The sequence below is a fragment of the Leucoraja erinacea genome, chromosome 8 (genome assembly GCF_028641065.1).
Source record: "Leucoraja erinacea ecotype New England chromosome 8, Leri_hhj_1, whole genome shotgun sequence".
NCBI lineage: Eukaryota > Metazoa > Chordata > Chondrichthyes > Rajiformes > Rajidae > Leucoraja > Leucoraja erinaceus.
The window spans coordinates 38,207,116-38,219,686 of NC_073384.1; the positions used below are offsets into that span (position 1 = coordinate 38,207,116).

Here is a 12,571-nt window from a genome sequence, read left to right on the forward strand (position 1 = left end):
TCTTCCAACTGGCATAAATCCCATCATTCATCCCAATACCCCATTTCTCCTCCCCTATTTCCACCCTCCTCCTCATCATTCTACCCCCTCCCTACCTTTCCCTCCCGTGTGGTTTGGCTGCCAGGGCGGGGTGGGGCGGGGATGGGACGGGGATGGGACGAGCCGCAGCTCCGCCTCCTAGTCCGGGCCCCTCCCCGGGGCAGTGCCGAGCCGGAGCAGGGTTGCGGAGCGCTGAGTAAGCGCTGGTGCCGACAGGTGACTGGACTTCGCTTGCGGCTGCCGGCTGCCTACCCGCTGAATCTCCGCTGCGGCCCGGCCGCCCCTCCGCACAGCCGACATCATGCCGAAACCAGTGAGTGCTCATGTGTGCGGACAGCGGGAGCGGCACCTGCAGCGCGGTGCGGGACAGCCCGGGATTGCGGGATGAGTTTGTGGTTATCGCGGGGAGCGGTATGGGCGCAGCCGAAAGTGCGGGCAGTCACCCCGGCTGCGGTGCGGGAAAGGCCAGGACTGCAGGCCAAGTTCCCGGTTGCGGTGCGGGTACAGCCGGGCCGGGCGGGCGGTGTCCCTGGTTTCTGCGGGACAGCCTGAGATTGCGGGCTCTCCGCTCTCTGGTTTGCGGGCCGGAGTTACGTTGCGGGATAACGCGGGTCTGCAGGCCGACTCTCTTGGTTGCGCTAGGGGAGGGACGGATTAGTTTGGGATTTCGGGCGGTCTCTGTGAATGCCACGGTTTGCGGTGCGGGAGATGCGCCTGGTCGCGGTCCGCAGGTGTTTAGCGGGTCGGTGAAGACTGCGGCGGAGTCTGGTTGCGACCCGGGGTTTCTTTGCGGATCAGCCCGGGACTGGGGGCGGTGTGTGCGTCTGGTTATGACGGAGATTCGCGGGATTGCGGTGCAGGAGTCGTGTGAATCAAGTCCCCGATCACGGTGCGGAACAGCCCACGCCCGGTGCGACTCGGGATAGCCCGGGTCAGCTGGCCGAGTTCCCGCTTGCGGTGAGGCGGGGTCAAGGAGTGCGGAGATTAGCCCGGGATTGCGGGCGGGGTGCAGGACAGCCCGGGACTACGGGGTTGTGGTGCGGGACAGCCCTGGGCTGTGGGCAGGTGGAGGATTGTGCTGCGGATGAGATGCGGGATTACTGTGCGGGACAGCCCGGGGTGCGGGGGTTGCGGTGCGGATCTGCCCGCGACGCCGCTGTATTTTTTCTCCGCCCTCGGGGCCGCGGTTCGCCTGTTGCTCCCAGCGAGCGCCGACTCCCACCCTCCACTAGGGCAGCTCTCTCCCCGGGACAAAGACTCCACTTGTGACCGACTGAAGTTCCTCCGAAGTTGTGGAGCAGTTGCCCTGGAAACCTCGAGGACACTGCTGGATGCACAGTGTACTTTCCATAAAACGCAGGGCGTTGAGTCTGTACAGGAATGTGCCAGCGTTCAGCCCTGGTCCCAGCCGCTCCACAGTGGGGGTTCAACACAGAAAATCAGGACGCGTTCTCCATAACGCTATATTGAAGTATACATTCCGATTGCTGATCAATATCACGTTTTAATTACTTTCATTTCTTATTGTCAACCTTGTTGTTTTGGGCCATTCCGGTCAGCGCCATATGTTTAGTTTAGGTTATAGGTGCAGCCATTCGGCCCATCAAGTCTACTCCGGCCATTCAATCGTGGCAGATATCTTTCCCCTTCAATCCCATTCTTCTGCCTTCTCTCCATCACCCCTGCCACCTTTACAATCTCCACTGTACAAAATATCCATTGACTTGGCCTCCACAGCCTTCTGTGGCAATGAATTCCACGGATTCACCACCCTCTGACTAAAGAAATTCCTCCTCATCTCCTTTCCAAAGGTATGTCCTTTTATTCTGAGGCTATGGCCTCTGGTCCTAGACTCTCCCACTAGTGGAAACATCCTCTCCACATTTACTCTATCCATGCCTTTCATTATTTGGGAAGTTTCAATGAGGATCCCCCTCATCCTTATAAACTCCAGTGAGTACAGGCCCAGTGCCTTCAAATGTTCATCACGTTAACCCAATCATTCCTGGGTTCATTCTTGTAAAGTTTTGTTTACTGTCACGTGTGCCAAGGTACAGCAAAAAGTTTTTGTTGCGTTCTGTCATGTCAGTGGAAAGACAATACATAATTACATTCAAGCCACCCACAATGTGCAGATACACGATAAAGGGAGTAACTGGAATAACGTTAACTTACTATCTGTGTGATTTGACAGAGGTAAATTGTGCTGGTTGCTAATTTGATTGTTTGAAAGATACAACATGGAAAAAGGCCCTTTGGCCCACCGAGTCCACGCCGACCATTGATCGCCCATTCACATTAGTTCCATGTTATCACACTTTCGCATCCACTCCCTACGCACTATGGGGCAATTTACAGAGGGACAATTAACCTAGAAAACCATACGGGCATGTCTGGGATGTGGGAGAAAACTGGAGCATCCGGAGGAAACTCACACGGTCACAGGGAGAACATGCAAACTCCGCACAGACATTACGCGAGGTCAGGATCGAACCTGGGTCTCTGGCGGCATGAGGCAGTGGCTCTACCAGCTGCACCGCAATGCTGGTCACTTTTAGCCAATAGAATCTCCAACAGAACCATATTGGTCGTTCAGTACATAAAGCAGTAGGAAAGGAGAAGTCAATGGACAAACCGTTGCCTAGTTTTAAATAAACATTCTCCCCCCACCCCACCCCTCCCTTCCACTACACTACTAATGCTACCTGACTCACAAAGTTCTTCCAGCACCTTGTGTTTTTTTTTACAGTAATAATTCTGTGGCACATGATCCCTTTCACGGGACATGGACCTTTGAGTTGTTAGTCAGACCAAAAAAAATGCCCACAAGGTAATGATTAACATGCCGTTAACATTTGCATTGTGTGCATTCTCAGTTGGCGAGTTTGCATCAATCATCTGCAATTGATCCACATCGGAAGCTTTACATTTTCTGTTCACGTCATAGAGGCAGAATTAGGCCATTCGGCCTAATCCACCCCCGCCATTCAATCGTGGCTGATCTATCTTTCCCTCTCAAGCCCATTCCCCTGCCTTCTCCCAATAACCCTTGAATCAGTCAATCTCGGCCTTAAAAATATGCAATGACTTGGCCTCCACTGCCGTCTGTAGGAATGAATTCCACAGATTCACCATCAATCTGTCTGAAGAAATTCCTCCTCAACTCCATTCTAAAGCTATGCCATTTTATTCTGAGGCTATGGCCACTGGTCCTAGACCCTCCAACTAGTGGAAACATCCTCTCCATGTCCACTCTGTCCAGACCTTTCACTATTCGGTAAGTTTCAATGAGGTTGCCCCTCATCCTTCTAAACCCCAGTGAATACAGGCCCATTGTCGTCAAAGGCTCATCATATGTTAACCCAACCATTCCCAGGATCATTCTTGTAAACCTCCTAAATTTATTGAATGTGAGAAATCTACAAATAAAACCATTCTAAGAATGCTCAATAAGTGAAAAAGGACATCTCATCAAGATCAGAGAAACTGGAATCTTGAGCAATCTGAAGAGGGTCCCATCCTGAAAATTGCCTGCCCACTCCCTCGTCAGATGCTGGACTTCCTCCAGCACTGTGTGCTTTGCTCAAGGTTGGCTAATCTATGTCTAAGATGGCGGCATACAATATACTTTGCACAGTAGTTTCTAAATTGTTTTTGTTGCTGAAATCTCAGAACTCCTAAACGTACTCTGACACTCTTCCACCTGAAACGTTAAGCCTGTTCCACAACTCCACAGACATTGCCTCATCCAATGGGTGTAGCCAACTTCCTGTTTATAATTTCAGATTGTCAGCATCTGCAGTTTTGTTTTAATTTCTAATCTTGATATCTAGTTATAAATGTGCAGTTAAGATGCAAGGGCACCAAAGGTCAGTGGGAGAAGGCAGGAGAATGGGGTTGAGGGGAAAAATAGGTCAGCCTTGATTGAATGTCGGACTCGATGGGCCAAATGGCCTAAATGTCCTATCTCTTATGATCTTGTGTGTGACTAGAGGAATTTAAGCAGGCCAGAGTTTGAATATTTAATTCATTTTTTGGATCCCTGTAGCAGGAAGGTTTTTCAAAGAAGTGCAACATTGAGATTTAGTTGGTCACACTGAAACTGTTCCACCGAATGGCAAAAGATCTGGATAGAGTGAATGGGCAAAGGATGTTTCCACTAGTGGGAGAGGCTAGGACCAGAGGCTATAAACTCAGAATTAAAGGGTGTACCTTTAGAATGGAGATGAGACATTTATTTCGTCAGAGGGTGGTGAATCTGTGAAATTATTTGCAACAGACGACTGTGGAGGCCAAGTCTATGGATGTTGTTAAGGCAGGGATTGACAGATTCTTGATTAGTATGGGGGTTAGGGTGAAGACAGGAGAATGGGGTTGAGAGGGAAAGATAGATCAACCATGATTGAATGGTGGAGCAGACTATGTGGGCCAAATCACCTAATTCTGCTCCTTGAACTTATGAAGGATTTTTGGGAAGGTGAGAATTATTGAGATTTACTGTTGAACACACAGAAACAGGAAATAACTTGCAGCATGCGGAGCACTAAAAAAACGTGCTGGAGTAACTCAGCAGGTCAGGCAGCATCTCTGGAGAAAAAGGGTCTAGAATGAAGAGTTTTTTAAATATTTGGAAAGTGTATGTTACAGCAGCAAAGTCAGAAAGGAGTTGTTGGACAAATGTGTTACGCAGAAGGAAATGTAAAATTAGATGTGCGAGGCAAATTAACTGTTTCTGGGCCCCAAACGCATGTAGTTGGACCCAAAAGAGTTACAATAATTGGTATATGATGTCAGTTATAAATGCTGTCCCTAAATGTGGACTGTGGAGACGAGCAAACTTTGTCACATTCTCAACGCAACAGTCAATAAATATTGTGCTGGTTCTTGATTAGTTTGGTGATAAGGTTGGATTCTTGGAGCACCAATCCCTGAGTTTAAACCTAAACTACTTTGACTTGCAAAATAATCATCTATCTATGTACATTATGCTGACAATTTAAATAGGTTAATTTAGAGATACAGCATGGAAACTGGCCCTTGATTCCAACGAGTCTGCGCCGACCCATTGACAATAATTCTACCCTGCACAAAAGGGACTATTGTAGAAGACAATTAACCTACGAACTTGCACGCCTTTAGAATGTGGGGGGAAACCGGAGAAAACCCACGCAATCACAGGGAGAACTTGCAAACTCCGTACAGCCAGCACCCGCAGTCGGGATCGAACTCGGGTTTCGGATGCAGTGAGATAGCAAGTTCACTTCTCTTGCGTTTGAGGCAGCAGAGGTCATGTAACGCTCTCCAGACGCTGTAGCCAGTTCGAGGGCCGTGAGGTCTACCCCTCCACCAGGAGGGCGGGGGACAGCGCAGTCGAAAATTACGCTGCTCTGCACACGCAGGCTGCTGATGAACGCAGCCCCCAGCGATGCATGTTGGCGTTGAACCGGCCGACCCCTGTACGGAGCCGGTTCAGGGCGACCAACTCTTTACGGGGCAGGTCCGAGCTGGGTGGGGCTGTGGAGTTCGGTGCAACAGTGATTTGTGGAGGTCGTGAAGTCTGCTCCCAGCTGGTTCTCCGTGTTCCTAGTGTGTTGAAACCGGAGCCACAGAGGGTCGCTGCATGACGGGAGAAGGGGCGAAGAGATGAGGCGTTGAGGTCCCAGTTGCTGTGAGTCCACAGGATGTTTGGTGTCCGATGGGGCTTTGCACACCAGCCTGTGGGTGAAGTATTTTCTGTGAAGCTTGGCGGGTGCGATACCTGCGAGCACCAGAAGATCCATCAGGGTAGGGTGTAGGCAGCCGGTGATGATCCACATGGTGTCGTTGAGGATGGCGTCTAGCTTGCTAGTATGAGCACTGTGGCACCATGCTGGGGCGGTGTAATCAGCGGCGCTGTACACGAGTGCAAGAGCACTGGTTCGGAGAGTAGATGTCCTGGCGCCCCATGACGATCCAGCCAAGCAACGCAGGAGGTTGTTCCACGTCAAGACTTTAGCACCGAGAGCTTCAAGGTGTTGCTTGCAGGTCAGCTGCCGATCTAGTTTCACCCCGAGGTATGTAGGAAATGGGTTATAGGGTAGGGGTGACCCATTGAGGGCGACGGTTAGCTGGTGTTGAGCTTCCTTGTTGTTTAGGTGAAAGGCTGTTGTGGTGGTTTTTGCCACACTCAGTTTTAGTCTCCAGGTCTTAAGGTAGCCCGCGGCAAGTTGCATATCCGCCGAGAGCGCATCCTCCACGTTTGACCAACTCCTGTCCGAATGCAGGAGGGCCAGGTCATCTGCGTGTCCGTACTGGCGTGAGGTCGTGCGTGGCAGATCGCTGATATCCACTGTTCTGCCCTGACACACATTCCCTCAAACATGGGATATGTTTGGGATAAATGTTTATTTGATCTAACGTAATGTGGGAGGGTCATCGATACTGTCAGTCCAGAGCAGCTAGAAGACTCTTGGTTGTTGGTGAGGCCACACCTGGAATACTACATGCAGTTGTGGTTGGGTGTATGAGGTTCTGTGACATCTCTTGAACATAGCAGGATAATTTTCCAACGCTAATTGATATCCATTAACCCTCAACACTCATGCGGAGCTCTGATTACCTTTCATTGTTGCCCGTGGCCCTTTGGTCTCCACAGATTGACCACGATGTTTAACCACATTACAACTACAGTAGCAAAACTTTCCTTGGCCATCTTTCAAAGAGGGCAAGAATCTTTAATTGTCACATGTATTGGCAACCAATCAATAACATTCTTACTTGCAGTAACTTAAGAGGCTTTGAACTTTATTGTTTTTTACCAAAGCCAATTACCCTACAAACCTGTTCACTCTAGTTCTATGTTATGCCTAAGTTTTGCATCCTACACACTAGGGGGAATTTACAGATGCCAATTAACCTACAAACATGTATGTATTTGGAATGTGGGAGGAAACTGGAGCACCTGGGGAAAACCCACATGGTCACAGGGAGAACGTTCAAACTCCACACATACAACACCCATAGTCAGGAAGGATCTAACCTGGGTCTCTGGCACTGTGAGGCAGCAACTGTGCTGTCCTGTGGGCCTAGAAACTTAATACACATAGATAATATACAATCATTTTTTTAATTCATAAATTAGTAACCATACCACTCGTGCAAGAACTCGGTTCTTAGTGCAACCACAGAACCATACAATCCATAGGAAATCTTAGTTGCTGAGGTTAGTGCGTAGTTTTCAAGAGCCTTACAAATGTTGGGAAGAAACAGTTCTTGAACCTGGAGATCGTGGTTTCCATGCTCCTGTACCACGATGTTAGTCGTGAAATGAGAGCGGGCCAGGGTGGTGTGATATTGGTTGTCTTTTTGAGACAGAGCATCGGAGATATCCCTTCAATGGTGGGGAGCGGGAAGCATCTAGCACTCATTTCTTTTGAGTTGGCGAACCATGAAAGTGGTGACACAGATAGACAGGGTGGTGCTGAGGGCATTTGGCATTGAGTATTGGAGTCGGGATGCCATGTTATAACTATAGGTCATCAATGAGTCTACACTTGAGAGTACTGTGTGCAGTTCTAGTTGCCCAGCTATCGGGAGGATGTCATGAAGCTGGAAAGATTGCACAAGATCCTGGAGCACAAGATGGGGCATGTTGTTCACATGGTGAGAAAGGGCCTGTTTCTGTGCTGTATGACACTTGATTTTTTATAATAATGATTTGTATGAAGGAATTAAATATAATATCTCTGTGTTTAGTGAGGTGCAGGTGAGACTTGGCAGATGCAGAGATTTTAGTTTAGTTAAGAGATACAGCGTGGAAACAGGCCCTTTGGCCCACCGGGTCCCCGATTCCAGATTGATTTATCTGTGACAACGTTGATTACTATCTCAACATTTAAGAAACATTTAGACAGGTACATTGATAGGATAAGTTTAGAGGGACATGGGCCAAATGGAGGAAGGTGGAATTATTGTAGATGGGCCAAGTTGTTCGGCATTGGTAAGTTGGGCCGAAGGGCCTGTTTCCACACTGTTTGACTCTATGATTTGAATAGATTGGGCAGTTATTTGTCAGTTCCAGTGTAACCAGGTTATTAATGAATATTGGCCACTTTGGTGGAAAAAAACAGGAAAGCAGATTATCTGAATGGGGTCAGAGTGGGAGAGGGACAATGAGACCTGGTCTCCTTGTGATAAATTTGATTGAATTCTGTGAGGATATGATGGGGAGAGTTAGTAGAGGGTGAAGGGCCTGTCCCACTTAGGCTATTTTTTAGGTGACTGCCGGCGACAGTCATAGTCGTTGCAGGTCGCTGAAAAACCGGCGACTGGACCCCCCCTACGACAATGTCTACGACCAGCTACAACAGCCTACCACCTAGTCAAGCTACCGACAAGCAGTGACCCATTAGGATGTTCACCTGCGACCACACAGGCGACAACTGAAGTCAACCCACGTCCACCTGTGACGAGCTACGACCCTGTCGGCGACAACTGAAGACAATTCAGTCGCCGCAACCTGACGCCGGTTGACGTAGGTAGTCGCCAATGGAATTCACCAAAGTCGGCATCGGCGACAACCTGTGTCACCTGGCGACAGCCTACGACAGCACCTACGTCAGGAGAAGTCAAGCTACGCTCATTGGCGTCAACCAACTGTCGCCGAACGTTTTTGAACATGTTGAAAATCCAGCGGCGACCAGAAAGACGCTACGACTCTGGGCGACTGAGGAGGCTATTCACGACCATACAGGCGACACCCCGGAGACCATGTGGTGACAGCCTAGTGGCCCGTAATCACATAAAAAATAGCCTGTGGGACAGGCCCTTAACTTGTAAATACAGTGTATTTAAATTTTCAAAAGCATTTTTGCTAAATAAGAGGCTAATGCACAAATTGATGGCCCAAGATATTGAAGGAAGTGCATTTGGATGGATAAAAAAAATTGTCCGTCACATTGAAAACATAAATTGCTGGAGTAACTCAGTGGGTCGGGCAGCATCTCTGGAGGATGTGGATAGGCAACATTTTAGGTTGGGACCGCTCTCTGAATATTCCAGCCCGAAACGTCACCTATCCGTGTCCTCCAGAGATGTTGTCCGACCAGCTGAGGTTATCCAGCACATCCATCATCTGCATCTGCAGTTCCTTGTGTCTGCATAGAAAACAAATTGTATAAATAGATCTTTTTCAGGCTGGAGGGAGATAACTAGGAAAGTATCTTGAGAATCAGTTCTTGGCCCCCAATTATTACCCATTTACAGTATATTGATAACATAGAACATCAGAGCACAGGAACAGGCCCATCAACCTACAATGGTTATGCCGGACATAATGCCAAGCAGCTTTACAGTACTAGTACGATCGTGACTACGGGTGCTGTCTTTATGGAGTTTGTACATGACTGCATGAGTTTTCTCCCGTTTCCTCCCACACTCCAAAGACGTACAGGTTTGTTGACATTGGTAAAATTGTAATTATCCCTGGCATGTAGTATAGTGCTAGTGTATGGGGTTCGCTGATTGGCGTGAGCTAGATGGGCTGAAGGGCCTGATTCCATGCTGTATTTCTAAAGTCTAAATTTAAACTGATCTTATCTGCCTGTACTTGATCCATATACCTCTATTCCCTGCAAAGAATGACCTAGAGGAAGAAATAAAATGTAAGGTATTCGGGTTTGCTCCTGATACAACAATAAGTGGAATGGCACACCATGACTGGGACGTTGAGATTATTAATCGGGACAGAGATAGATTGAGTGAGTGGGCGAAAACGTGGCAAATGGAGTTTAGTGCAGGCAAGAGTGAGGCCAAGCACAGAAGAGGAATCGAAAGGCTGATAATTAGCAGGCAACTGAATCATCCTATCAACAACTAAAGAGCGGCCCTGAGAACCTGTCTACCTCATTGGATGCCCACATACTATCTTTAATCGGACTTTACTGTAATTTATCATTCCCATTATCATGTATCTGTGCACTGTGGATGGCTCGATTGTAATTATGTGTAGACCCAGTATCTGCTGACTAGTTAGCATGCGACAAAAGCGTTTCACTGAACCTTGGTACACGTGACAATAAACTAAACTATCAGAACGCAGTGAAGCACAGCAGGATCTGGATGTTTTAGTCCATGAATCACTAAAGGTTAGCTGGCAGGTCCAACAAGTAGCTAAGAAGACAAATGGCATGTTTGCCGTTATTGCAAAGGGATTGGAGTCTAAAAATGGGGAGGTTTTGTTATAGTTATAGCGAGGCCACACCTGGGATACTGCACGCAGTTTTGGCCCCGTTATCTAAAGAGCATATAGGATCATTGGATATAGTCCAAAGGAGATTCGGCTGACTAATCCCTGGGCAGAGAGGGTTGGTCTATCAAGACAAGCTAGACACTTTGAGTCCATATCCTTTAGAAGAATGAATGGTGATTTTATTCAAACAAACAATATCTGGAAGGGGTTTAGCAGGAATGTTTTCATGAGTAGGAGAGTCACGCTGCCTCAGAAAAGCAGCCAAAATAATCAAAGACTTGTCCCATTCAGAAGATAGATGCAAAATGTTGGAGTAACTCAGCGGGTCAGACAGCATCTCTGGAGAAAAAGGATGGATGATGTTTCAGGCCGGGACCCTTCTTCAGACTAACATTTTATAGCTTGGATTTGGACAGATTCCCATTCTACTTGTCTCATTCCAGCCATTGCTCCTTCTCCCCGATCCTGTCAGGCAGAAGGTACAGAAGCTTGAAAGTATGCACCACCAGACCCAGGATTAGCTTCTTCCCCTCTGTCATCAGGCTTCTGAGCAATCCTTTCATAATCTAGTGTACTGACTGATTCACCTCTATCTCATTGCAGACATTGGACTTTGTCTATGGAAATAATGCAGGAGAATGCTGAGAACTGTATTCTGCACTTTGTAACTTCCTCTTTGCTCTATCTTTTGAACAAGTTTGGCTTGATTGTATCTGTGTATGGTATATCTGGTCTGTTTGGGCAGCATGCAAAGCAAAGCTTTACATTTTACCAACGGTACACTTAATCAACCTATGCGAGCAAGGGTGATATGTACCGACAAAGGAACAGTGAAATTCTTACTTGCTGCAGCTTGACAGGCCTGTAAACACAATACTCGCAGATAAACATAATAATAAAAAAACGCAATAAATTAGTAACCGTAATACTGGTGCAAAAAAACAAAGTCCATAGTGAGACTAAAAACAGTCCGTACAAATTCATAGTTGAGGTTAATGTTGTGCAGTGTTCAAGAGCCTGATGGTTGCTGAGTAAAGGGCCTGTCCCACTTACCCAAGCTGCTCACGAATTCTCCCGAGTTTTCCCCTTGGTTCAAACTCGGAGAATGTTTGTAACGGGTCCGTAGATATATCGTAGCGGCTCGCTATGTCAGCCGTAGGTACTCGGGGCATTAAATGTTGCAATTTTTCTCCTCCCGACTCTTTTTACTCGTGGACATTTTTTGACATGCTGGAAAAAACGTTCCGACTTACCTAATGCCAAGAGTACCTACGACTGACATAACAAACCGCTACGATATACTTACGGACCGTTACAAACATTCTCCGAGTTTGAATCAAGGGGAAAACTCGGGAGAATTCGTGAGCAGCTCGGGAAAGTGGGACAGACCCTTTAGAATCTGTTTCTGAACTCGGTAATCACTGTTTTTGGCTCCTGTTCCTTCTCCTGATTTGTAGCGGTGAGATGAGAGTGTAGGTGGGTGCTGTGGGTCTTTAATATTGAATGTAAGTGGGTGTAACTACAAGATAACTGGGCTGGTCATTTAAAACTGCATGCCCTACTGTCCCACCCTACTGTAGGGTGATTGATTCTGGATCATTAGATGTGTTTAAGGGAGTGAAGGTTACCTATTTTAAAGATTAAGGAACTGAGGGCCACAGGGAACTGGCACAGAAAGAGTAGAGGCCAGAGTAGATCAATCTTGGTCATGTGGGACAGTAGGGCAGGTGGGAAGGGCCGAGTGGTGTACTTCTGCTATTTTCTTATGTTGTTGTAAGCAAGCTGGATGTCAAGACAGTAGTTTAGTTTAGAGATACAGCGCAGAAACAGGCCCTCCAGCCCACTAGGTCTACACCCACTCATATTCCTCATACACTTACATTATCCTACACCCTGGGGACAATTTACAATTCTTACCGAAGCCAATTAGCCTACAAACCCGCACATCTTTGAGGTGTGGGAGGAAACCGGAGCACCCGGAGAAAACCCACGCGGCCACGGGGAAGAAGAAACAAACTCCGTACAGACAGCGCCCGCTGTCAGGATCAAACCCGTATCTCCGGTGGTTTAAGGCAGAAACTGTACCGCTGCGCCACCGTGTCTTGCCTTCATAGTCATTCTCCACAGATACTGACCCTTTGCCCACCATGTCACACTGATAACCAAATACCCCAGATAGGACCTGCCAATCCTATGGTAATGCGTAGCCTTCTATGCCTTGGTGATTTAAGTCCTTGTCAAAAATTCTTAAGTGTTGAGGGAGCCTTTGCCTCCACCATATCTTCAGCAGTGTGTTCAAGATTG

The 12,571-nt window shown here is 47.7% G+C and overlaps 1 protein-coding gene across 1 annotated transcript in view; it reads left to right on the top strand.

Moving 5' to 3' along the window:
• Positions 1–210: 210 nt before the first annotated feature.
• LOC129699581 (ezrin-like) overlaps positions 211–12,571 on the top strand; it is a 51,095-nt gene continuing 38,734 nt past the window's right edge. The window contains exon 1 of the mRNA XM_055639514.1: positions 211–352. Coding sequence (XP_055495489.1) covers positions 341–352 — 12 coding nt within the window. The 5' untranslated portion in view covers positions 211–340. The remainder of the gene's footprint in view (positions 353–12,571) is intronic.